Source organism: Camelina sativa, chromosome 14, assembly GCF_030686135.1.
Source record: "Camelina sativa cultivar CO46 ecotype springtype chromosome 14, ASM3068613v1".
NCBI lineage: Eukaryota > Viridiplantae > Streptophyta > Magnoliopsida > Brassicales > Brassicaceae > Camelina > Camelina sativa.
The window spans coordinates 8,714,566-8,737,289 of NC_141893.1; the positions used below are offsets into that span (position 1 = coordinate 8,714,566).

Consider the following 22,724-nt stretch of genomic DNA (forward strand, 5'->3'; position numbering starts at 1 on the left):
TGTGTGGGTTCCTAGACAAGTCCGTCGTCGTTGATCTTGACACGTGTCGTCATACCAGCCATTCACCGTTGTGAGGATTTCCAAGAATAGGATTGGTCGGCTCTCATGCATGGTTGCATGTGCCTGCCATTTGAACGATTGAGCCAATTAGCACTACCAAATCTTTAATAGCTAGGGGATATTTTATAGTATAAGAGAGATTGAAAACGTAACTCATAAATGATAGCTAACACTGATCACGTACAAAGAATTTACTAAATATCACAATCGACCAATCAGTATATAATATCAATATCGTGAATGAAGATTCCTCGCTGTAGATCGATTTCTTTTCACAGTGATTTGACTATGTTTGGTTAATAACTTAATATATATAAACGTTTTAAAGCCATCAATATATAGTTATATGATATTTTCCTCGTATTCTAAATATTGGTTTTTCGGCTTTGGTTGATATATATAGACTATATATAGGGTTATTGTATATATAACTTGTATGATGATCGCAGCTTTTTCTTAAACCTGTTTTGGCATAATCATGGTTAGGTATGGTCACTCTTTTCTTTTCATCCTTTCGTCTTCTATCTACATTTATTTAATAGTATATCACAGCAAGCATGTTTGGTAGAACTTTGGTTTTATTAGTGGACTTTCATTTTTCAACCAAATAAAATCAAAGTTTAACGCAAATTGCACATAAGTCCAACATTACGAAGTAATATACATAATTTATAATTATGATCGAATATAATCAGGATCATCTACAGTTTATTAACCCTGTACCATGTTTTTTTTTTAACCTCGATAATTACTGTATGTAGTGTTGTATTTTCTTACGATTTATTTTTTTTACCGTGATGTACTATATATATATATGCATGTTTTTTTTACAATTTGTTTTTTTTTTACCCTGATATTATTCTTTTTTTTTTTTGCTCAAGTGCAAATATCATATATATGAAAAGTTTGGTTTTACAACCTTTACATTTGATATTATTCTAATATGCACTCTTTGATCTTCATTTTATTTTTCCTCTTCTTGTTATCTTATTCGATAATAATTTGTTTTTTTTTTTAACTCGTATTCCATTCGTCACCGTAAATTCAAAATTCTCCCACATCATAGGTATGTAGTTGCTAGCTAGGGTTTATGTGGATTGTGGAGTTAGCACGAGAGTCAGTGCACTGCTACTTTTGGTGTCGCCTTTGGCCGATGACGTGCTCAAGCATGATTATTATTACTTTTCGCACCGACCATATCTAAGTCCACGTTCATTTTATTTTCTTTAAAGAACGTACATAACTTTGTATGCTTTTGTTTTTAGACCTGCTTTTTATGATCCTTTAATTTTGTTTGCTTCCATATTAAGAAATTTAAACTATATGGTTTTTTAAGCATTGGATTATCGAACTTTAATACGCATGTACGTAGCTATGTATCATATGAAATGATACATCTAATTAATTAGCTTTGTTTATAATTAGAGATTTCTGTTTGAACTCCATATATCAGATCTAATTGTTGGTCGAGACTACATCAGGTACCAAAATAACATTCTTGTGATACCCAGTTGTAGATGGATACCGTGTAATGGGAAGGCCTTCCCATCGATATACGGGCTGTTTACTTTCGGGGCATATATGTATACTATATCTTAATTAAGGCTTACACAATCATGATTCATCCAATTAGTTTAATCCAAATTACGTTTTAAACCTTTAATTGGTTGAAAGAAAATGTTCTCTTTATAATATGCAACATCATGGTTGAATATATAATTCATTTTTCTGTTGGGAAGAAAAGTAAAGATTTTATTGGCCAATATATAAATGATTATTTTTATCTACTTTTTTTTTTGTTTTCTAATTCTTTTGGACAAAGAAATCCGCTTATTTAAACATATCATGGATTACACAACTAAAAAACTTGGATAGCTACGTGGGCAAACAAGAAAGAAAAAAAAGTTACATAAACCATCAGAAGAGAAGATTAATGAGGAAAGCAATGGGGGAAGTTGAAACGAATGTTTTAATGTAATGGACAAATAATATTGATCCCTTGTAATAATAAGAAAAGTCCTTATTTGTCGATACTATTGAAACTATTACAAATCCCAGCCAAACAAATGGACGTTTCACATAGACTCCGTACATAACGCTCTTGAAATTTTCCTATTCAAAACCGTTTTTTTTTCCCCCAAGTCTCTAATATCAATTTCTCTCAAGTGATAATAGTAATGTTACGTGACTATGTGTGTTTGAGAATTTCTCTTTCTCTAACGTAAATCTATGGCAAGATCAAAAATATTAATTGATATTTAATCTCCTCGATCCAGTTAATAGAGATTTATCTTTGTGGAATTATAATTATTGCTTTTCGTGGTTCAAAGAAGGAGAGAGATCCCAAGAGTGAGATTTTGATTTGATTTGATGAGAAAATGGGAATAATCAGCACAATATTGGGTGCGATTGGTTTCGGATTTGGAACAACGATCGGAATTGTCATTGGTTACTACTTGTTCATCTATGTCCAGTCTACTGATGTTCAGGCATCTTCGAATCATCTTAACTCTCGCATCTTTTTTTTTTTTTTTTCAATCATCCATTTTTTGTCTGTTTATTACATTTCCGCATTGAACATTTTGTTTGATCCTTTCTTTGAATGCGACAAATCGTGTTAGATTTTTTTTCCTTCGATAATTCATGTAATGGCCTATGATCCATGTACACATTATATCTCAAAAAAATCTGCATGCATGAAAACGTACAGACAATATCTTGTTTTGTTTGTTTCTTTTCAATCCTTTTGTGTGTGTGTGTGTGTGATTTGATCGATTGGGTTCTTAAAACTATAAGGGAAGATTGATATCTTAATAGTTTAATAGTTTTTTTCTAAAAATTTGAAGCTAAAATTATCTATACTTGTAATGTGGTCAGGACCCTGAGATCAAGCCACTGGTGGAGTTAGATTCAGAGACTATAGCAAAAATGTTCCCTGAAATACCTTTGTGGGTGAAAAATCCTGATTTTGATCGTGTATGTTTCTCTACAACTTCACAATTTTCTTAATAAATTAATGCTAATATATATATATTATGGTATAATTTCTAACAGAGTTTTTCTTTCTTTTTGAAGATTGATTGGCTTAACAAGCTCGTTGGCCATATGTGGCCTTATTTGGACAAGGTAAAGTGTTTTCTCTTCTTAATTAGCTTCTTAGCTTTCATCTTTTTTTTCTTTTTTTTTTAATTGTTGTCTTTGATCTTCAATAACTTGTGAAACAATGTTTCTTGTAATTAATGTTTTTTCAGGCGATTTGTAAGATGGCAAAGTCAATAGCAAAACCCATTATCGGTGAGCAAATTCCAAACTACAAAATGGATTCAGTTGAATTTGAAATGCTCACTTTGGGTTCATTACCACCAACTTTCCAAGGTTACACCTTGTGTTACTCATAGATACACATTCTTGTTCTCAAGATTCTTCTTCCAAGATATGTTTGTTTTGATTCTCACTATCCTTTGCAGGAATGAAAGTTTATGCAACTGATGACAAAGAAATCATCATGGAATTGTCAGTGAAATGGGCAGGGAACCCTAATATCATTGTTGTAGCCAAAGCATTTGGGTTAAAAGCCACTGTTCAGGTAGTTGATTTGCTAGTTTATGCTACTCCAAGGATCACTTTGAAGCCTTTGGTTCCATCTTTCCCCTGTTTTGCCAACATATTTGTCTCTCTTATGGATAAGGTATAACCCAAAAAGGAGCAAAACTTTTTTTTGTATAATACCTTGCAAAACAAGAGAGTACTCTAACATGTGATTTCTTATGTAGCCACAAGTCGATTTTGGACTTAAGGTACTAGGTGCAGATGTAATGGCGATTCCTGGCTTATACCGATTTGTCCAGGTATGACGTTTTCCAAGTTGTTTATTTACATTCCCATCTAAACAAACATTCTTGTTCTGTTTTTAGACCTAAAACTCTGTTTCTTGGAATCACTTCTTATTGTAGGAACTCATTAGAGATCAAGTTGGAAACATGTACCTATGGCCAAAGACTTTAAATGTACAGATAATGGATCCTTCTAAGTAAGTTTTTTCTTTTCTTTTGGGTCAAATATCTCACTTCTGTTGTTATTACATTATTGCTAAATGTCAATTTGCACGATCTACAGAGCTATGAAGAAACCTGTTGGATTGCTAAGTGTGAAGGTCATAAAGGCAATAAAGCTTAAGAAGAAAGATCTATTGGGCGGATCAGACCCTTATGTGAAATTAACACTCTCTGGAGACAAGGTTCCTGGTAAAAAGACAGTTGTTAAACACAGTAATCTGAATCCTGAATGGAACGAAGAATTTGATTTAGTTGTCAAAGAGCCAGAGAGCCAAGAACTACAGCTCATTGTTTATGACTGGGAACAGGTAAAAAACCTCTCTTGGTAAATATATATTGGTTTCTTTCAGTAACTATCTGTGGATATCATTTTGCCTAACGTATTTTATATATTTTCAGGTTGGAAAACATGATAAGATAGGAATGAATGTGATACCACTAAAAGACCTTACTCCAGAGGAGCCAAAACTCATGACACTTGAGCTCTTAAAATCAATGGAACCAAACGAGCCATCTAGCGAGAAATCACGTGGACAGCTTGTTGTGGAGGTCGAATATAAACCCTTTAAAGATGATGAGATTCCAGACAACATTGATGATCCAAATGCAGTAGAGAAAGCACCAGAAGGCACACCTTCTGGTGGTGGCTTGCTTGTGGTGATAGTTCACGAAGCTGAGGATCTAGAAGGCAAATATCACACAAATCCTTCTGTTCGTTTGCTATTCAGAGGAGAAGAGCGTAAAACAAAGGTATTAAAACTTCTCTTAAAACTCAAAAAACAAAACATGTTATGAGAAGACATCAAGTTTGAGTGTTGTTGAAACACGTTTGGGTTTGATTTTGCAGCGTGTGAAGAAAAACAGAGAACCAAGGTGGGATGAAGATTTCCAGTTCCCATTAGATGAGCCTCCCGTAAACGATAAACTTCACGTTGAAGTCATAAGTTCTTCTTCAAGAATGGGTTTGATTCATCCCAAGGTTAGAAACAGAACCAGATCGATCTCAACTTTTTTAAATCCCTATTAATGATTGCATCAAAATCAGAAGTTTTGAGTAACAATTAAGAACATTTTGATTGATTTCAGGAAACGCTCGGTTACGTGGTGATAAATCTAGGTGATGTGGTGAGTAATCGGAGAATCAACGATAAGTATCATTTGATTGATTCCAAGAATGGTCGGATTCAGATTGAGCTTCAGTGGAGAACTTCTTCTTAGACTTCAAAGGTTCGTGTTTTGTTTCTCTTAGGGTTCACGAAACAATACTTTTCTTGTTTGGTTTCCTTCCTCTGTACGTAAAAAAATTTATAGTTGGATTTGGTATGACTCGATTTTAAGCATAATAGGCCTATAAAACATAATGGGCCTCGTGTAAGCCTTTTATTCAGATGGGTTTCACAGAAATTTCTGCTTTACTGGATTATCGAAATAGTGATTACGTTTAACTTTTTTTTTTTTAATCTTTTTTTTTTGAAACAAAAATTCTTAGAGAAATCTGGTCAGTAATTTAATGGTTTTAAAAAACCAAAAATATAAATTTTTGAAAAAGAAGTGGAGTTAGTTAAAAAAGAAGAGATATGGTCACTGGTTGGTGAATAGTTTGGTAAGCTACTAAAGCTTAACTTCTTTGATATCATGATTTGGTTAAATCATCATACCTTCCCTGCTTTCAATTCCGTAATTACTTTCTCTAATGTCTTTGATCTTATGAATCATTTTCGTTTGTTTTTGTTGTTGTATTAGAAAAAAGAAAGAAAATTTGAACAAATTACAACACTCATGTTATATAATATTTGTAGGTATTATGTACTCCTAAATTTCAGAACTGAACTCATTAGGCGTACTCATATGTTTCGTTTTTATATCAGCAAAAATATATGCTTGGAGTCTTGGACTGAAAAAAGTTAAAGATAGCACATGATGCTCTCAATTAGCGACTAAAATTAGAAGAATCATCAAATTTGACAATAATTAAAACAAGCCTACCATCTGGTGTGATTATGATTAAGGTGATGGGACAATCAGTGACGTGGTGGATCGTTATTGGTTAGTTAGTTTAGTTAGAGTTGGGCACGTCCCATTGGACCTCTCGTCACCTATGTTTCGTAATCCGAAAGGGAATCATTAAGAGAGAAAATAAGTTAAAACACAATTTGATACTACTATTTAGGAATCGTGCCGGCACGTTCTTGAATGAGTGAGAGAGTTGCCAAATGAATCCAATGATTATAGATTTCATTCATGCCTCTCCGTAATTTGCTATGCTATAAAAGTCTCTCTCGTATGTCATCGTCTTCTCTTCTTCTTGCTATACTATAAAAGTCTATCTTAGATTTTAAGATCATTTGAATTTACCTCCCTTCATATATATTAATGACACACGAGAGACTTGTATCAGTATTTTTTTTTAACAGAGATTTAGGATATGACAGTTGTGAATAGGAGTCTTAATCACCTAATACCTGAACTGGAATTCGCTAAGCTAAACAAAAATTGTCATTTTGAGACGTTAATATATATATCACCAACTACTACTTGTGCGGTGATATAAAATTTATCGTATGAATGGTTAAAATAAGATAACCACTTTAGTAGTTGTAATGGTGAAATTGACAAACATTTATAGAATTCCTCTATGTTGTTGTTTTGGTAGGTGTCAAGAGGATATAAGATGGATTAGCAACTTAAAATATACCAAAAATGATTGGTCTGAGGTTAACTAGTAAAAACTTCAATAACTCAAAATAGATGGTTTTGGTAAAACTACTGGTTAAGACGTTAAGTCGTCTCACGCAAAAAAAAAAAATAACCATAGAGTTTATGAAGCTCAACTCGGAAGACACCATATACCACCACTAGTCTCAAAACTTGCAATGTTTTTATTAGGACATGAACATCAACAAAATTATAAAATGATGTGGTATTATATAAGGTGAATCAAAGATCTAAAAGTACAAATAATTTAAAAATGGTTAAGAAAACAAAGAGATAATACAAAAAAAAAAAAAAAAACATTCATGTCATTTGTATTTTTCTTTTGTTTTTTTTATAAAACCCACAGATCTTCATTTCAAAATTCAAAAATCAGTGACATAAAAGCTGTAGCATAAAAGAAAGGAGAGATATTCAAATTTGAAAAGAAAAAGAATAAATGAAGGAAAAAAAAAGAAGTAATAATAATTTTAAAATAATAAGGGGAGTGAGTGTATATGATAAGGGAGGTGTTGTTGTTGGTTTGGTGTACTCTTAGCTGTCTCTTCTCCTCTCCTCAAGAGTTTGTTGTTATATTTTGTATAGAGCCCCCCGCCCCCCTCCTCCTATAGGCTCAACTCATCTTCTCAAAGTCATCAATCAATCAACCGCCAGAACATTCTTTCTTCTCTCTCTCTTCTCATCAATTTTTGAATTTTTCCCGTTTCTGCAATTTGGGGGATTTTACAAGCTTAAGTGAGCGAGAAACGTCGAGGAATTGAGGAGGAGGAAATCAGAAGCAGCAAAGAAAAGGGGATCGATCTTGCTGGCGGAGATGAGCGCGTCAAGGTTCATAAAGTGTGTGACCGTCGGAGATGGTGCCGTCGGAAAAACCTGCATGCTCATTTCTTATACTAGCAACACTTTCCCTACTGTATCTCTCTCTCTCTCTCGATCTCTCTCTCTTTTGTTTCTATCTTTGTTTTGAGCTCGTCGCGATATCTCGAAGAAGCTTTTTTTTGTTTTTTTTTTTGGAATATGGTGGATTTCACAAGTTAGTGTCCATGTTTTGTTTCCCTAAGGTCATCAATTGCAAATTAAATTCAAATTTGGTGTGTAGACTACTGCAATTTAGGTCTTCTCATACAGAATTCAAAATCACGTCTTCTGTTACGTGCTGTATTGATCAATTTCTCTTACAACTTTTTGCTGATTCCGAGAATGTAGCCTCTTTATATGTTCGAACATTTTTGAGAATCTAGGCCCATAGCATTTGTTTGATCTTTGTAAGCTTTGTGTGATGTTTTTATGAAGGATGACTTTTTAATCTGATTTTGTGGGTTTGTTTTTTAGGATTATGTTCCAACTGTTTTCGACAACTTCAGTGCTAATGTGGTTGTTGATGGCAACACTGTCAATCTTGGATTGTGGGATACAGCCGGTAATTCATTCTTTTTGAATACTTAGTTTCATCGTTGAATAATAGTTCCATCGTTGGTTTTGACTTAGTTAGTGTGTTTGGGGTTCTCCCAAAACAGGTCAAGAAGACTACAACAGGTTACGACCTCTGAGTTACCGTGGTGCCGATGTTTTCATTCTTGCTTTCTCTCTCATTAGCAAGGCTAGCTATGAGAATATTGCCAAGAAGGTCTTTCCCTCTTTTTTTTTTCCTAATTATCCAATATAGTATATATAACTTGTCACGAGTTAAATTAAATCTGATTTTGTTCCTTTGTATGCTCCTCTTTCAGTGGATTCCTGAGCTCAGGCATTATGCTCCCGGTGTTCCCATTATCCTCGTGGGAACTAAACTCGGTAATTTTTAACTCTTTCCTGACTTGAACTAATAATCATGCTATATTTGTTTTGACTACTTATGTTCATGCATATCTTTCATACAAAATTAGTATTGTCATGAGGGATTTTTAAATTCTGTCTGGTATTTGCAGACCTTCGAGATGACAAGCAATTCTTCATAGATCATCCAGGTGCAGTGCCAATTACCACAAATCAGGTACTTGATTTCTTAAACGGGTAGTCTCACCATGATTGGTTGTTGATGGATTATTGTCTAAGGCTGTCATGAATGATGCAGGGAGAGGAACTGAAGAAACTGATTGGATCTGCTGTCTACATTGAATGTAGTTCTAAGACGCAGCAGGTATACCTAACAAATTGCTTGTCTTGGTTGTTTACTCTTTGCATAGATTCTTGTTAAGAGGCTGACATCGTTTTTTTCCTTTTTGGGGATTCTGCAGAATGTGAAGGCAGTGTTTGATGCAGCCATAAAAGTGGTGCTTCAGCCACCAAAGCAGAAAAAGAAGAAAAAGAACAAGAACCGATGCGTGTTCTTGTGATGAAAACAATCACTAAGACTAGGTAAACAACTAAAAAAGAAGAAGAAGAAGAAGAATATGATTTTCAACTATTTGATTCGTCCCCAATTTAATATGATAGCTTCGACATGAAGGGAGACATTTCGGGTAGCTTTTTGTATAGTTGCTAAAACGAGCTGTGTTGTTGTGTCTTTTACTCTTTGCTGGTGAATCACTCGAGTTCACTGAGTAAGGGATGGTGTGTTCTACTCTTGCTATGTAGACTAATCTATCTTTCTCTCTCTCTTTTGTTCTTGATGGGGATCATTTTGTATTAACAACATATGAATCTAATTACAATTGCTTTTTGTTTTCAAGCTGTTCTCTTCTTCTGTCCCCATTTGTATATATGCATATATGCACTTGATCTGATTTAGAATTATGATTGGGATCTTCCCACAGCTGGACGACCAACTATAATGAGGCAACTTGGCAACTCTTAATGTCAACTTATTCTCCAGTACCTTCAAGAAGAAGAGATAACTGCTTTCAAGCGTTCCCATTGTAATGGTTGCTCAGGCTGCACAGTTAATTGAGACGGCTGTAGAAATTTATGTAGCAGATTATATAAGTCGAAAATATAATCTATTATTAGTTCCAAAATTACAGAGATCTTGAAGTATTATATAGATCACTGTGATTGTTACAATTAGTTATGTACAAGCTAAGGGCTAAGGCTAAGCTCTAGTCATAACAGCTGAAAAAACAACAAAACAATTTGGGAACTAAAACGGGACTGTATATGGTAATGAAAAAATTCCGACTTCAGACAGAAACCGAGCTCTAGGAAAAGAACAATCTTCTTCTGAAGTCTGCAAGTTCATGATCATGTCTTCATCACTCTTGATAGAAGCTTTGGAAGAAGCTTGCCGACTTGTTCCAAAAAGCCAGTCATCGCTGTTGCTATTATCCTCCTCCAAGGACAGACAAGGAGGAACCCATCCATCAAATAATGAATTGTACCGAGATTCTTTGCTCTTCTTATGTTTCTTTCTCTTCTTTGATTCAGAAGGAATTGTAATCTTGTCACTCTCAAGTGAGGTTGAGAGCAGATTCACATCATGGTCGCAGGTCTTTGGAAGAGAGACAGAACTTGGTACCTCGATGAGTCTCTCAGTCCCTGAAGTGGAGCAAACACGATCCTCTTGAGGTACAACCTCAGCTTCTTTTGGTTTCTTCAAAAGAAAACGTATCCGGAGTGGGTTACCAGCTACAGGCGCAGCTGCAAATCATCAAATGTATAATAAAACTTCAGCACATGTAACACAATGCAAGAATCAGAAAACTGAACAATCAAGACCATGAAGAGAAAAAACACAAACCTTTAATTTGACTCTCAACAACAGCAGGAGAAGTTTCCCTGCTTCTCTTCTTACTGTTCTGACTACCATCAGACAAATAACCAATCTGATGAAGCTGCTCATGTTCTTCCGTCAAACAACTCTTCTCAAGCTGTTCAGACTCGTCCGAGACTTGCTTGGCTGGGATATATAGTTTAAGGGACTTCTTCTCAAGCTGTTCAGACTCGTCCGAGACTTGCTTCGCAGGGAAATATAGTTTAAGGGACTTCTTCTCATCCTTTACTTTCTTTTCTTTCTTATCTTTCGTTTTCTCCTTCTTCTCTTTCCGATGCACCTTTTGAGAGACTATTTCTCTTTCGATCTTTATAATCCATCAGAATAAAGGATTTAGACTAGAGGAAGGATTTATCAGGTAACAACCAGATACCCATATACGTGGGTACCATCAATTCATTCAATCATAAAACAAACAAAACGTTAACAAGTCAAAACACATATCTACAACACGTCTTTATAGTTGACTATACGATTCAAAGACCAAGACCAAAACCAGACAACATACATGTTTCCACGATATCGTTACATAATAATGATAGAGAATTCAATAAGCTAAATCATGAATTGGCTATAGAGTAAATTTATAGATCTACGACTACAGTTATAACAAATCAAAAACTTATATGCAACCTAACCATTGAACAACAAAGAGGATATTATCATCATCAGGAAAATTATAAATCCGGCCGAACATAGAAAAGCTATGTTCAGACGGAGAACTGAAGACGGTGCGAATCAATCACAAGAACTTGAGTGCTCGACGAACCTTAGTCGATTCGACCAAGTTCTGACTGTTCGCCCAGTTCCTCGCATACACAGGCGGTGGGGTTGTGAAATAACGCGACATCTTTAATTTTTCTTTTCTTTGTTCTTTCTCTCTCTCTCTCTCTCAGATCGAATCTAATAACGGACAAGAAAACAGACAGGAAGTAATCGAATTCGGACAGAACTAATCGAACCTAAGGTACGGTTCCAGATCCACGCGTACGGAACCTTCTTTGTGGCGCGTAATCAAATCGGAATCGAAGCGGGGGTAGACGGAGAAGAGGACCCTAATTTTTTTTTTTTTTTTTGCCTTCGACGATAGAAAGAGAGAGAGAAGAAGATAAAACCAATTGCGGTTGAGAAAATAATGGGTGAGGGGTAAGGTCCTATTTAAAGACGCGTGAAACACTCAGATCCGCCGACTCGGCCTATGCTTACGTTTTTGTGAAGAATCAATGTGAAAACCCTAACTTTTTTTAAAGGGCTATTCCCGTCATTATCTTCTCCGTGAAGCTCGGTCCGAGATTGCTACGTCATCTGAAATCCCCCCTTTTTTTTATATCCTTTTGCGTCTTTCTTACTCCTAACATTATTATTGGGCTTAACAAACTTAAAAGCCCAATCATCTATCCCGAAGCCCAACATAATGAGTCTTATCTAGACACTTGCATAGAAAGAAAGAAAAAACAGCTAGAATCATCATCAATCACGCGTTAAACCATATCTTACTTCTAATCAACGGTTCATCGTGATGCCACGTGTATTCAAATAAAATATTACAAAAGTTCGCGACACATACAATACTTCCCGTACCAAATATTCCCTTGACTCGATCTGTCGTCTTTCATCTTCTTCTTCGTCGTCATCGTTTCCTCCTCTTCCGATCGAACCATCGCCGACGTTAACTCAAAATCACCGATTCAACGATGCAACAGGGAGATTACAATTCGTACTATCACAACCAGTACTCTCAATTTCAAAACCCTACCCCAAATCCTATTCCTAATCCTAATCCCAATCCCTCTCCGCCGGCGCCAATAGCCGCTGCTCCCACCGATCTTTCTCGGAACACGTACGCATCAGCGCCACCGTTCAACGGCGGTTACGGTTCCAACGATTACTCTAACTATTCACAGAATTACACTCCGTATGGGCAAAACTCTTCTGATCATGTCCCTCCTTCAGCTCCTTCATTCACTCCACCATCACAACCGCCTCCTCCTTCTCCTCCGGCGACGTCCATAAACCCTAGTTCCTATTCAACCTTCAACCAACCGCCTCCGCCCACGATTCATCCACCACCTCTATCATCTTACGGATCATTTGATTCTACCGCTCCGTATCAGCAATCCACCACCACGCAACCGACGTATTACTCACCGTATGATCAGCATCAGACATCTGGCTATTCTCATGCGCCGCCTCCTTCATCTGCGCCTGCGCCTTCTCCGAATCCTAATCCTGCGCCTTACTCATCATCCTTGTACTCTGCACCTCCTTACAGTGGCGGAGGATCATCCGTTCCTCCTTCGTATGAGAAACCGTACGACAAGCCTGCGAAATTTGATCAATCTGGTTATGGCGGTTACGAGCGGAGCGGATCGGGTTTAGGATCTGATTTATATGGGAAACGATCTGATAGCGGAGGTTATCCCTCTTTTGATGATTCTTCATATGGTGATGGCGTTTATGCTTATGAAGGAGGCAAAGTTGAGCCGTACGGTTCTCGTGGAACTGCGCCGAAATCGTCCAATTCGACCTTGTTCGACGATTATGGACGATCCATTAGCTTCTCTTCAGGGAGAGAGTCCTCTGTTAGCTCGAATTCTGCTAAGATCGTGAGAGCTGTCCCCAAGGCTGATGTACAGGAAGATTCCACTGGTGGTGTTCAGAAGTTTCGTGTCAAATTGTTGGCTGAGACTTACGGACAAACCACAACAGATGTTCTTTGCCAGGTAGTCTCCCCAATCCAAGTTCCCTTAAATCTTACTAAAACTCAATGATTATGATCATTTAGACCGATGTAGAATCCGTACTCATATTACTACGAGTTGAATGGATCATAAATTTAATTTTCAATGGTGGGACTTTTTGAACTTCATACATGCAAGGAGGAACAAAAACTTGTTTACTCTGCTTTTACTTTAAGCTTATGGGGGTTTTTTGTTACCCAAACTGTTTTTTAGTTAATCCGCTACCTGATTTGTGCTAGCAGATTGGTTTAGATGGTCTCCGTATGCTTGATCCAAGTACTAGCCGAACTTTGAGGATATATCCTCTTGAGAACATAACAAGATGCGAAGTAAGATACGATCTACTTTCTTCTTAAGACTTAATTTGTTCCAGTCAGATCTTCTTAAGACTTAATTTGTTCCGTTTTCGTGACTGGTAGTCTTATATCTATTTTAAATATCTCTCTATCAGAAACTAGATTCTTCTATTCTGGCTTTCTGGTCGAAGACTCCGGTAGACTTTGATGCTAAACGTATCAGACTGCAATCAAATAGTTACACCACCAACACCCTTCTGGACACGGTGACAGCTGCAATGTTTCAGGTTCATAAACCGACTAGTTTTATATTTCTTAACTCTATGTGCCAATTCTATCATGATTAATGATTTCCTTTCACTAATCTGATGTTTGTCTGTTGGTGGGTTTTAGGCCAAGGAAATTGGCGGAAGTAGCAGGCCTCCTGCCTCTGCAAAACTGGTTGAACAATCTGCTGAGAAGAAAAAAGGATTGGGTGACTGGATGAACATTATAAAGCCTGTAAACGAGGAGAAAGATCATTGGGTATGATTTTTTTTTTTTTTTGTTGGAAAAAAACATAACTCTCTTTAGTAAAAGTAAAAGGCTAGGGTAGTAGTTGCATCCTTATTCTTATTGTACTTGCTTTATTGTGGTTATATTGTTCTAACTCTATGTTATTTTTGCTGTCAGGTCCCTGATGAAGCTGTATCTAAGTGCACATCATGTGGGTCAGATTTTGGTGCATTTATACGAAGGGTATTATTTTCCCGCCATTTACAATCTTAATTAAGTTCTTGGCCATGTTGGAACTGACAAACCGTATGGATTTTTATTTTATATTTCAGCACCACTGCAGGAACTGTGGTGACGTCTTCTGTGACAAGTGTACTCAAGGCAGGATTGCTCTCACTGCTGAGGAGAATGCTCCCCAAGTCCGTGTTTGTGACCGGTGCATGGTATGCTTATCCATCTACTCATTTTTATTTAAGTTGTGGAATAACGTTCCATGAATTCGTGAGAATGTGTTGATCTAGCTTTATCATGGAGAACCTTGGTTATTTGTTCTGGTTTAAAAAGTGAATCTGTATTGGTATCTTGTCTTTTATGCCTTTCAGTTCAAAATGTCTGACTGTTCATGTGAATCTGTTTCTGAATGTGCAGGCAGAAGTGTCACAAAGGTTGAGTAATGCCAAGGAATCCGCTAGCAGGAACGCGAACGCGCAGAGCCATGAGGACCTCGCTAGGAAGTTACAGGTGGGCTAATCTTCCTGGGTTCTTTATAAGTTTAAAGATTTACAAGTTTAGTGAATATCTGGCACAAAGTGTGTAGTTGTTTTCTGATGGCGGATATGTTTGATACAGGAGGAAATGGAGAGAAACCGCAAGTCTTCATCTGGTAATCCACCACATACTTCATGCTTTTGGTAATCGTTTCTGGTATTTTATGGTTACTGACAATGATAGGAATGATCATAACAGGTTCGAGGGAAGGATCCGGAAGGCGGATGAAAGAAGTAGCTTGTCCAACATGCACAGTGCACTTACAGGTTAGATCCTTAGTCTTTCTTTGTATGATATTGGGACTCTATAGAGTATAGAATAAGTAAAACAGGGGGTCCTCATAGTATAATCACTTGTGTCGGTGTGTATGATCATCTTGCAAATACATTGACGAAATAGAATAGTTAGATGAATTTTGATGTCTTACCATGCATCTATGAGCTCTCTTTATCTGACATAATTTTAGGACTCACCTGTTAAGTTTCTTTATTCATAAAGGCGAGGATAAAACTGTTACTCGTGCGAGCCCTACTATTAAGCAGCTAGGTTGGTGTGACTATATTAAAATTGGATCATGGAGATTGTCGCTTAATCTTGTGAACAGTTAGTTCATGCAAGTTGGAAATTTGACGTTGGCTTGTTTGTAGAGTCTCCTGATAAACATCTATCTACGCGATTATGAGAGTATTGCCATTTAAATTTCAGGTCCAAGTTCCAATCTCAGGATCAGAGACCATCGAGTGCGGAGTTTGCCAAAACCCTTTCCTCGTTAGCGCGCATTGATCTTCCAACCCACTTTTTTTGCTTGACATATACATATATATCAATTAAAATTTATGGGGTTTGGTCATTTGGTTATTGAATTGTGTTGGATCACACCAAAATAAGTTCTTGTCCTGTCTCATGTGGATGTTGTTTCCCCTTTGTGTGTATATGAAAGTCTTTTGAGTGATGAACTATATGCACGCTGTTGTCTCCCTGATGACTGATTGAATTTACTTATCAGACCTCCAATGTCATTACTCGCTGCTTCAATTTCTCTGACCACTAACATGTAGTCCAGTCAGTTCGTTGTTCATTATCCATTTTACTACCATGATATGAAATTATGGCGGTGATCATGGTGGCACCGTGGAAATGAATTATGTGCTACAAAGAGTCCATAAATCTTAATTTGATATTAGTAAGATGGTGGGTTTTCATGGGTAATTTCAAGTTTTTAAGTGATTTTTGGATCGATCGGACCAACATTAACTCTACTCCTTGTACAATAATGAAACAGAGCCTATTAGCAAAAAAAAAAATTATGAAACAGAGCGATCACACTGGACACCGCAACAGAGCTGTTGTACTTTCAGTTTCAGCATGCCTTGTCGATCCCCAAGTACACAATAAGAATTTTGACTAGGTTCATGTCCTGTTTCAAGTTGACCTGGTCTTCTTGCATTGTATTTGCAAATCCTCCGACTGGAATCAGTAAGTGCTATAATGGTACTAAACTTTCAAGCTTTCCTTCCATATTCAATTTATTAGATTAGGTTAAGTATTAGCAAACGTTTCAAAAACTCAATACTCGTTCTTCCTCAGCTCGTGTAAGAAACTGTGTTCTTATAGTTTAGCTAGTATTATGAATTGAGAATGGAAGTAGTTAGTGGATTACTGAATTTAAGGAAAGTTCAAAGTGTGTGAATGAGAAGAAGCCATGAGAGACAAGTTTCATCTTCTTATAACCATCTAAACCACATGCTTCTGTCCGCTTTTGTTTTTTTTTTCTTTTCTTTCCGAGTAAAAACACTTTGGCTACTTAAATTTCACAACTCTTTTTTTTTTTTTTTTTTTTTCTTATCAGACATTAAGATCATATAGCGAGCATGTTGAAAGATATTGTGGTTTCTTGTTCTTGTTCTTTTTCTAGTTCGAAACTATCTCGATGTGTTTTGTTTATCTCACTATTTTTTACCTTCTTCTTGGCAATGCATACTTCAGCACATCGCTTACAGCGAGTTCCAAATCCAGGACCTGCCCCTGCCCCTACACCAAAGCCAAAGCCAGGTCCTAGTCCAGGGCCAGCCCCTGAACCAGCGCCACCTAGGGCACATAACATGACATTTCCGGCTATATTTGCCTTTGGGGATTCAATCTTAGACACAGGAAATAATGATTACATTTTGACATTGATCAAAGCTGATTTTCTCCCCTATGGCATGAATTTTCCAGATGGAGTTCCCACCGGCAGATTTTGCAACGGCAAAATCCCTTCTGATTTTATAGGTGACTTGCCAGCCTCCTTGTCTTTTATCATCATAACATGAGACTAAACATATAAACTATATACATACAAAAACTATTCATGCTTCTCTATCTAAGTAGGCTTCTATGTAAATGAATATACTTACTCTTAACTAGACAATGTTGCAAAAGATAATAGAACTTTTCCATGTATATTTTCATCTTACGAAAGTTGGTTTTTCTGTTTCTGAATTTCACAGCGGATTATTTAGGAGTAAAACCAATTGTACCGGCATATTTGAGACCGGGACTGACCAAGGAAGATCTTCTCACTGGTGTATCCTTTGCTTCGGGTGGTTCTGGCTTCGATCCTTTGACACCTATTGTAGTAGTAATAACGTCAATTCTTTGGTTTTTATCTCCTTCATTATTTTATTTTTGGTTTAATTATCTCCTTCATTATTAATATTTCCAATTGATTTGATTTGGTTTTGAACGTGTTATCAATGTTACTATATGTAGAGTGCAATACCTATGTCAAAACAGTTGGCATACTTTCAAGAATACATAGAGAAAGTGAAAGGCTTTGTGGGAAAAGAGAAAGCTGAGCACATAATATCTCAAGGTCTAGCCATAGTGGTAGCGGGCAGCGACGATCTGGCCAATACCTATTATGGTGAACACTTGGAAGAATTCTTGTATGACATCGATTCATATACCACTTTTATGGCTAACTCTGCTACAAGTTTTGCTATGGTACGTGAATCTAATCCTCTGATCCAATTTTTGATATGAAATAGTAAATAAATCCTAATGAATATGAGTTTAAATGTATTGGCAGCAACTTTATGAATCAGGAGCAAGAAAAATAGGATTCATTGGTATTTCTCCCATCGGGTGTATACCGATACAGAGAACCTCAAGAGGAGGACTTAGAAGAAAATGTGCTAAAGAACTAAACTTTGCAGCTCAGCTTTTCAATTCCAAACTCTCCACAAGTTTGAATGCATTGGCTAAAACCTTGCAAAACACCACGTTGGTGTATATTGACATCTACGCTGCTTTCGATGATATGATTCAAAACCCCCAAAAATATGGTAATCATGCTCAACTGCTAACTCTTCAATGGTGTTTTTGTGAGACTGAGTTTTTGAGATTATGGGTTTTTTTTTCTTTCTTTCTTTTGAATTTTTGCAGGATTTGATGAGATTGATAGAGGATGTTGCGGGACGGGGCTATTTGAATTAGGTCCGCTTTGCAATAAATTTACATCACTTCTTTGCAAGAATGTGTCTTCTTATATGTTTTGGGACTCTTACCATCCAACTGAAAGAGCTTATAAGATCTTAAGCCAAAAGTTTGTAGAGAATGACATGGGAGCTTTCTATGAAAGATAAATAAATGTAAATTTAAGATATACATATTTTGATGATGTTTGAGATAGATTAATTTGGCTAAGTAAAAGTAATTTAAAGATGTCTCATTTGGATTAATGTTATTAAAACATGATTATAATTGTATTATACATATAGATAGATTGGTATGGATCGAGAAATACAGTTGGTTTTCTAAAGATTGATATTGACATATGATATGAATTTGACCGAATAAAAACCAAAAAAAAGTATAAAAGAACAGAGTGTAAAATGCTGTTATAATTGTGTGATGAATTTGACCGAATCATAACACCTTCTTCTTGTTTCACTTGATTAAATCCATCTCATTCCAACAAAGAGGGATCGGAGAGAGAAAAATGATTGGTGGAAACAAAACTTTAACTAAAGTATAATCTAAATCATATGATATGGCCATTAAACGAAAGTCTAAAAGAAAGCCAATCCACTAGGAACTTCTCACCCTCAGACACAGTCGCCCTGTACATGCATCAGCTTTTGGAATTGATGTTACTAAATTTTGTGGGAAGCTATTTATATATATACATTATTAGCCAAAAAAAAAACATTAGTTACTCCAATAATCAAAGATAGTGAAAATTAATATAGTTTCTTTCTCATGAGTTTCTGTGGATTCATGAGTTACGAGAGATGCTAGGAAGAGTTAAGTTCCAGCTTGTAACTAGAGACCGAATATAAGGGAGGTCTCAAATTGTGTGATGACAGAAGCCTTGAGACACATGCAACTTGAAAAAGGCCACATAAATCGCATGTCCCGATATACGTAATGCATTATGCATATATATACATGCGCACGCACATATTGCCATGACGACAGTGGCAAACACTTGAATGAAAACTGTTATTTCTTACTACTGGTAGTAAAACCATGACGCGATCTTCCTTGGTCGATTCTTGTTCATATTCGAGAATATCTCGTTGTATTTTCTTTCTCTTATCCTTTTGTATCTTCTTCTTGACAACGACCAATGCTCAAGTCATGCATAGACGGCTCTGGCCTTGGCCAATGTGGCCTCGGCCGTATCCACAGCCGTGGCCGATGGATCCACCAGCATTTGACCCATTACCTAAGCCTTCCCCACCACCTAGCCCATCACCAAAACCTGTCTCACCACCAGGACCATCTCCATGCCCACCAACACCACCAAAGCCGCAACCCAAGCCACCACCAGCACCTAGCCCATCTGCCTGCCCACCACCAGCACCAAGCCCATCTGCATGCCCACCACCAGCACCTAAGCCCCAACCAAAGCCACCACCAGCATGCCCACCAACACCACCTAAACCAGCGCCACCACCAGCACCAAAGCCAGCGCCACCACCAGCACCAAAGCCAGTCCCATGTCCATCACCACCAAAGCCAGCGCCACCAGCTCCAAAGAATAAGCCACCACCTGCCCCAACTCCAAAACCTATCCCAACACCACCGCCTGCCCCAAAGCCAAAACCTGCTCCGTCACCACCTAAGCCAGAGAACAAAACCATACCGGCCGTATTTTTCTTTGGGGATTCGGTCTTCGACACAGGAAATAACAATAACCGACAAACAAAGATGAAAAGTAATTATCGTCCCTATGGTATGGATTTCAAATTCGGAGTTGCCACTGGTAGATTCAGCAATGGAAGGGTTGCTTCCGATTATCTAGGTTTGTACTCTCGCTATAAAACATGATGAGAAAAGAAGTAAACCCAATTTCAAATTAGTTACATTTTTTTTGTCTCCTTAATCCCAATAGCCAAATATCTTGGAGTAAAAGATATCGTACCTGCATATTTCGACTCGAAAACACAACCAAACGATCTTCTTACGGGCGTCTCTTTTGCCTCGGGTGGTGCTGGCTACAACCCTGTGACATCCAAAGCAGCGGTAAGTTCGAATCAATTTTATCATCATTGTCATATGATTTATTATATTTGCAGCCATAATCATTCATTTGGTTTATTTAAATCAGAATGCAATACCAATGCTCGACCAATTGACATATTTCCAAGACTACATAGAGAAAGTAAATAAGGTAGTAAGACAAGAGCAGACTGGAGAAGTGTTGGCAGGTTTAGAGAAGACCAATAAGATAATATCCAAAGGAGTAGCAATCGTCGTCGCGGGAAGCAATGATTTGATCATTACATATTTTGGAAGTGGTGCTCAACGACTCAAAAATGACATCGACTCCTATACCACTTTCATTGCTGATTCTGCCGCCAGTTTCGTTTTGGTACGTGTTATTTATATATATCCTCCTATTTTATGCTTTTCTAACTTCATAAATTTACGTCCAAACATTATTTAACTTGCGAAATTAGCATACTTTTTTTTTTTTTTTTAAATTTAGGGACTTAAACTATTGGGCTACAAGCCTACATATGTATAAAAGATTACGTCATTTTGGGTATATTATGTGACTCGATTATCAAAAATGATATTTCAATTCGTAAATAATATAAAGTAAATGTATAAATTGGGCGTATGCAGCAATTGTATGGATATGGAGCAAGACGTGTAGGAGTGATAGGAGCACCACCACTTGGATGTGTACCATCACAACTAGTAAAAAAAATGAAAAAATGCAACGAAGAGCTTAATTATGCTGCTCAGCTTTTCAACTCTAAACTCATCCTGATCTTGGGTCAACTGTCAAAAACGCTACCAAATTCTACATTGGTTTATATGGACATCTACACTGTCTTCAGTCAGATGCTAGAAACTCCCGGGGATTATGGTAAATAATTCATTGTGACAATTCATATAATTTAACGCTATAGCTATTTATAATATACGATCATGCATGCATATTATTTTTTCAAAATATTTGCATGCAGGATTTGAAGAGGTAAAGAAACCGTGTTGCAAAACAGGATTATTGAGCGCAGGTGCCCTCTGCAAAAAGTCTACATCGAAAATATGTCCCAATACATCGTCTTATTTGTTTTGGGACGGTATGCATCCTACTCAGAAAGCTTATGAAACTATAAACAAAGCACTTGTAAACGAATACGGTTATATTTTATCTAAATAATAACTTCTTTTTTTTACATTATTTAGCTCATACGAAAATAAAAACTTTTGCAATGTAATAATGTGGAATACATGAGCCGTTTCTGTGACTAATTATTAATGTCGTTAAGCAAAACAACATTTGAGATAGTACTATGAAAGATTTTTCTTTTGTGTTAAATGAATCCTTATCCAGTCATGTTCGTGATGTACTAAGTTTTAGTCTGTAATTCTGAGTTCTTGATTTTTGTATGAACAATTTAGTTAAATTCTATGATTTATATCCAGTGTATTAAAAGAATAAAACTAACACAGTAAATTTTAGAATATGATATAGTTTCTTAAGAGAGCTGTGTGCGACTTCATCAATTTAGTTTGTGTCTACGACTTTACGCTGATAGACAAACGCTTTTGCATATAAGCTGTTGAAAATTTGAAATGATAGCGATCAAAATACAAAGTTAGTTCATTCGAAAATGGCATTTAGATCTTTGAGAAGTTGAAACCAATTCCGAAGCAAACTAAAATTAATTTTGAAAGTTTAAAGTTATACTTGATAAAAGAAAAAAGAAAAAAAATCAAAGAAATGCTCGCCCAGTTAAAGCTAAATATTAGGAGGTTCGAAAATGTGTGATCAAAAAGAGACACTATAATTAATTTCACACTCGGTCACGTACATTGCATGTCCGAGACAACTTATTTAGTATTTTTGTCATTATGACGTAAAAATAAAGAAAGATTTTTAAAAATAGCACCAAAATAAGTTTTTTTTTTCAAATTTAATACAACATATCTAAAATTCCAAAAATAGCACCAATTAATCATTCAAAATTAAATCATAAATTTAAAATACTAAACCATACCTCTCAAAACTATATCCTAAATGTGAAATTGAGAACCCAAACATAAAATAAAAATTCTAAAAATTAATTTTAAATATTTTAATATGTTAAATAGTGCTATTTATGGAAATTTATGGAATATGTGCTATAGTTGTCCATAAAACTTATTATAGTGTTATTTTAGGGTATTTCTCAAAAATAAAAGATTAAAGATGAATCATATTATATGGATACTAAGATAAAATAATATAATGATCATTTATGCTTCTATTTGAGATATGTTCAACTATACAGTTTCTTTCTCAGGAGATTTTAGTAAACCATATATGGATGGGACATGAGAGAATTAAGTTCGATTGGCAACTGGTTTACACTTACGTAGGAACACTGTTTTTGTTTAACAAAAA

At 36.2% G+C, this 22,724-nt stretch overlaps 6 protein-coding genes across 7 annotated transcripts; 5 read left to right on the top strand and 1 right to left on the bottom strand.

Moving 5' to 3' along the window:
* Positions 1-2,207: 2,207 nt before the first annotated feature.
* On the top strand, positions 2,208-5,519 carry LOC104740706 (synaptotagmin-2-like). Its single transcript, XM_010461388.3, has 11 exons — positions 2,208-2,549; positions 2,938-3,036; positions 3,136-3,186; positions 3,312-3,435; positions 3,528-3,748; positions 3,834-3,908; positions 4,014-4,090; positions 4,177-4,423; positions 4,515-4,865; positions 4,963-5,094; positions 5,202-5,519. The coding sequence occupies exons 1-11, from the start codon at positions 2,439-2,441 to the stop codon at positions 5,331-5,333; spliced, it is 1,620 nt and encodes a 539-aa protein (XP_010459690.1). The 5' UTR covers positions 2,208-2,438; the 3' UTR covers positions 5,334-5,519.
* Positions 5,520-7,194: 1,675 nt separating this feature from the next.
* Positions 7,195-9,498, top strand: LOC104740707 (rac-like GTP-binding protein ARAC5). The gene is made up of 7 exons (XM_010461389.3): positions 7,195-7,740; positions 8,160-8,247; positions 8,345-8,454; positions 8,558-8,621; positions 8,756-8,820; positions 8,902-8,967; positions 9,065-9,498. The coding sequence occupies exons 1-7, from the start codon at positions 7,642-7,644 to the stop codon at positions 9,161-9,163; spliced, it is 591 nt and encodes a 196-aa protein (XP_010459691.2). The 5' UTR covers positions 7,195-7,641; the 3' UTR covers positions 9,164-9,498.
* A 251-nt stretch (positions 9,499-9,749) lies between these two features.
* Positions 9,750-11,685, bottom strand: LOC104740709 (uncharacterized). Its single transcript, XM_010461390.3, has 3 exons — positions 11,306-11,685; positions 10,504-10,843; positions 9,750-10,403 (listed from the first exon to the last, which is right to left on the bottom strand). Exons 1-3 carry the CDS (start codon positions 11,384-11,386, stop codon positions 9,907-9,909), a joined length of 918 nt encoding a protein of 305 aa, XP_010459692.1. The 5' UTR covers positions 11,387-11,685; the 3' UTR covers positions 9,750-9,906.
* Positions 11,686-11,821: 136 nt separating this feature from the next.
* Positions 11,822-15,795, top strand: LOC104740711 (protein FREE1). Its single transcript, XM_087484958.1, has 10 exons — positions 11,822-13,259; positions 13,520-13,606; positions 13,729-13,860; positions 13,967-14,098; positions 14,246-14,311; positions 14,401-14,511; positions 14,717-14,809; positions 14,918-14,951; positions 15,035-15,102; positions 15,542-15,795. Exons 1-10 carry the CDS (start codon positions 12,231-12,233, stop codon positions 15,617-15,619), a joined length of 1,830 nt encoding a protein of 609 aa, XP_087341084.1. The 5' UTR covers positions 11,822-12,230; the 3' UTR covers positions 15,620-15,795.
* A 378-nt stretch (positions 15,796-16,173) lies between these two features.
* LOC147927970 (GDSL esterase/lipase At1g20120-like) lies at positions 16,174-18,541 on the top strand. Of its 2 annotated transcripts, XM_087484959.1 has the most exons (6): positions 16,174-16,327; positions 16,823-17,107; positions 17,326-17,456; positions 17,588-17,821; positions 17,907-18,162; positions 18,263-18,541. In XM_087484959.1, the coding sequence occupies exons 1-6, from the start codon at positions 16,249-16,251 to the stop codon at positions 18,460-18,462; spliced, it is 1,185 nt and encodes a 394-aa protein (XP_087341085.1). In that variant the 5' UTR covers positions 16,174-16,248; the 3' UTR covers positions 18,463-18,541. The 2 variants fall into 2 exon arrangements, with proteins under 2 accessions (XP_087341085.1, XP_087341086.1); XM_087484960.1 differs by lacking the exon at positions 16,174-16,327 and having other exon boundaries at positions 16,590-17,107.
* A 712-nt stretch (positions 18,542-19,253) lies between these two features.
* LOC104740713 (anther-specific proline-rich protein APG-like) lies at positions 19,254-21,589 on the top strand. The gene is made up of 5 exons (XM_010461395.2): positions 19,254-20,126; positions 20,217-20,347; positions 20,433-20,696; positions 20,954-21,200; positions 21,301-21,589. The coding sequence occupies exons 1-5, from the start codon at positions 19,349-19,351 to the stop codon at positions 21,495-21,497; spliced, it is 1,617 nt and encodes a 538-aa protein (XP_010459697.1). The 5' UTR covers positions 19,254-19,348; the 3' UTR covers positions 21,498-21,589.
* Positions 21,590-22,724: the final 1,135 nt, after the last annotated feature.

Bases quoted from the DNA above. Each gene is read 5' to 3' on its own strand.
- LOC104740706 (XM_010461388.3), top strand. From the start codon at position 2,439: ATGGGAATAATCAGCACAATATTGGGTGCGATTGGTTTCGGATTTGGA. The intron at 2,550-2,937 runs GCATCTTCGAAT...TAATGTGGTCAG, and splicing joins TCCAGTCTACTGATGTTCAG to GACCCTGAGATCAAGCCACT. The intron at 3,909-4,013 runs GTATGACGTTTT...TTCTTATTGTAG, and splicing joins GCTTATACCGATTTGTCCAG to GAACTCATTAGAGATCAAGT.
- LOC104740709 (XM_010461390.3), bottom strand. From the start codon at position 11,386: ATGTCGCGTTATTTCACAACCCCACCGCCTGTGTATGCGAGGAACTGG. The intron at 10,844-11,305 runs GTTCGTCGAGCA...TGGATTATAAAG, and splicing joins ACTTGGTCGAATCGACTAAG to ATCGAAAGAGAAATAGTCTC. The intron at 10,404-10,503 runs GTTTGTGTTTTT...GATGATTTGCAG, and splicing joins TGTTGAGAGTCAAATTAAAG to CTGCGCCTGTAGCTGGTAAC.
- LOC104740713 (XM_010461395.2), top strand. From the start codon at position 19,349: ATGACGCGATCTTCCTTGGTCGATTCTTGTTCATATTCGAGAATATCT. The intron at 20,127-20,216 runs GTTTGTACTCTC...TAATCCCAATAG, and splicing joins GGTTGCTTCCGATTATCTAG to CCAAATATCTTGGAGTAAAA. The intron at 20,697-20,953 runs GTACGTGTTATT...GGGCGTATGCAG, and splicing joins CTGCCGCCAGTTTCGTTTTG to CAATTGTATGGATATGGAGC.
- LOC147927970 (XM_087484960.1), top strand. From the start codon at position 16,708: ATGTTGAAAGATATTGTGGTTTCTTGTTCTTGTTCTTTTTCTAGTTCG. The intron at 17,108-17,325 runs GTGACTTGCCAG...TGAATTTCACAG, and splicing joins AATCCCTTCTGATTTTATAG to CGGATTATTTAGGAGTAAAA. The intron at 17,457-17,587 runs GTAATAACGTCA...TACTATATGTAG, and splicing joins CTTTGACACCTATTGTAGTA to AGTGCAATACCTATGTCAAA.
- LOC104740707 (XM_010461389.3), top strand. From the start codon at position 7,642: ATGAGCGCGTCAAGGTTCATAAAGTGTGTGACCGTCGGAGATGGTGCC. The intron at 8,455-8,557 runs GTCTTTCCCTCT...CTCCTCTTTCAG, and splicing joins ATGAGAATATTGCCAAGAAG to TGGATTCCTGAGCTCAGGCA. The intron at 8,968-9,064 runs GTATACCTAACA...GGGATTCTGCAG, and splicing joins GTAGTTCTAAGACGCAGCAG to AATGTGAAGGCAGTGTTTGA.
- LOC104740711 (XM_087484958.1), top strand. From the start codon at position 12,231: ATGCAACAGGGAGATTACAATTCGTACTATCACAACCAGTACTCTCAA. The intron at 13,260-13,519 runs GTAGTCTCCCCA...TTGTGCTAGCAG, and splicing joins CAACAGATGTTCTTTGCCAG to ATTGGTTTAGATGGTCTCCG. The intron at 14,810-14,917 runs GTGGGCTAATCT...TGTTTGATACAG, and splicing joins ACCTCGCTAGGAAGTTACAG to GAGGAAATGGAGAGAAACCG.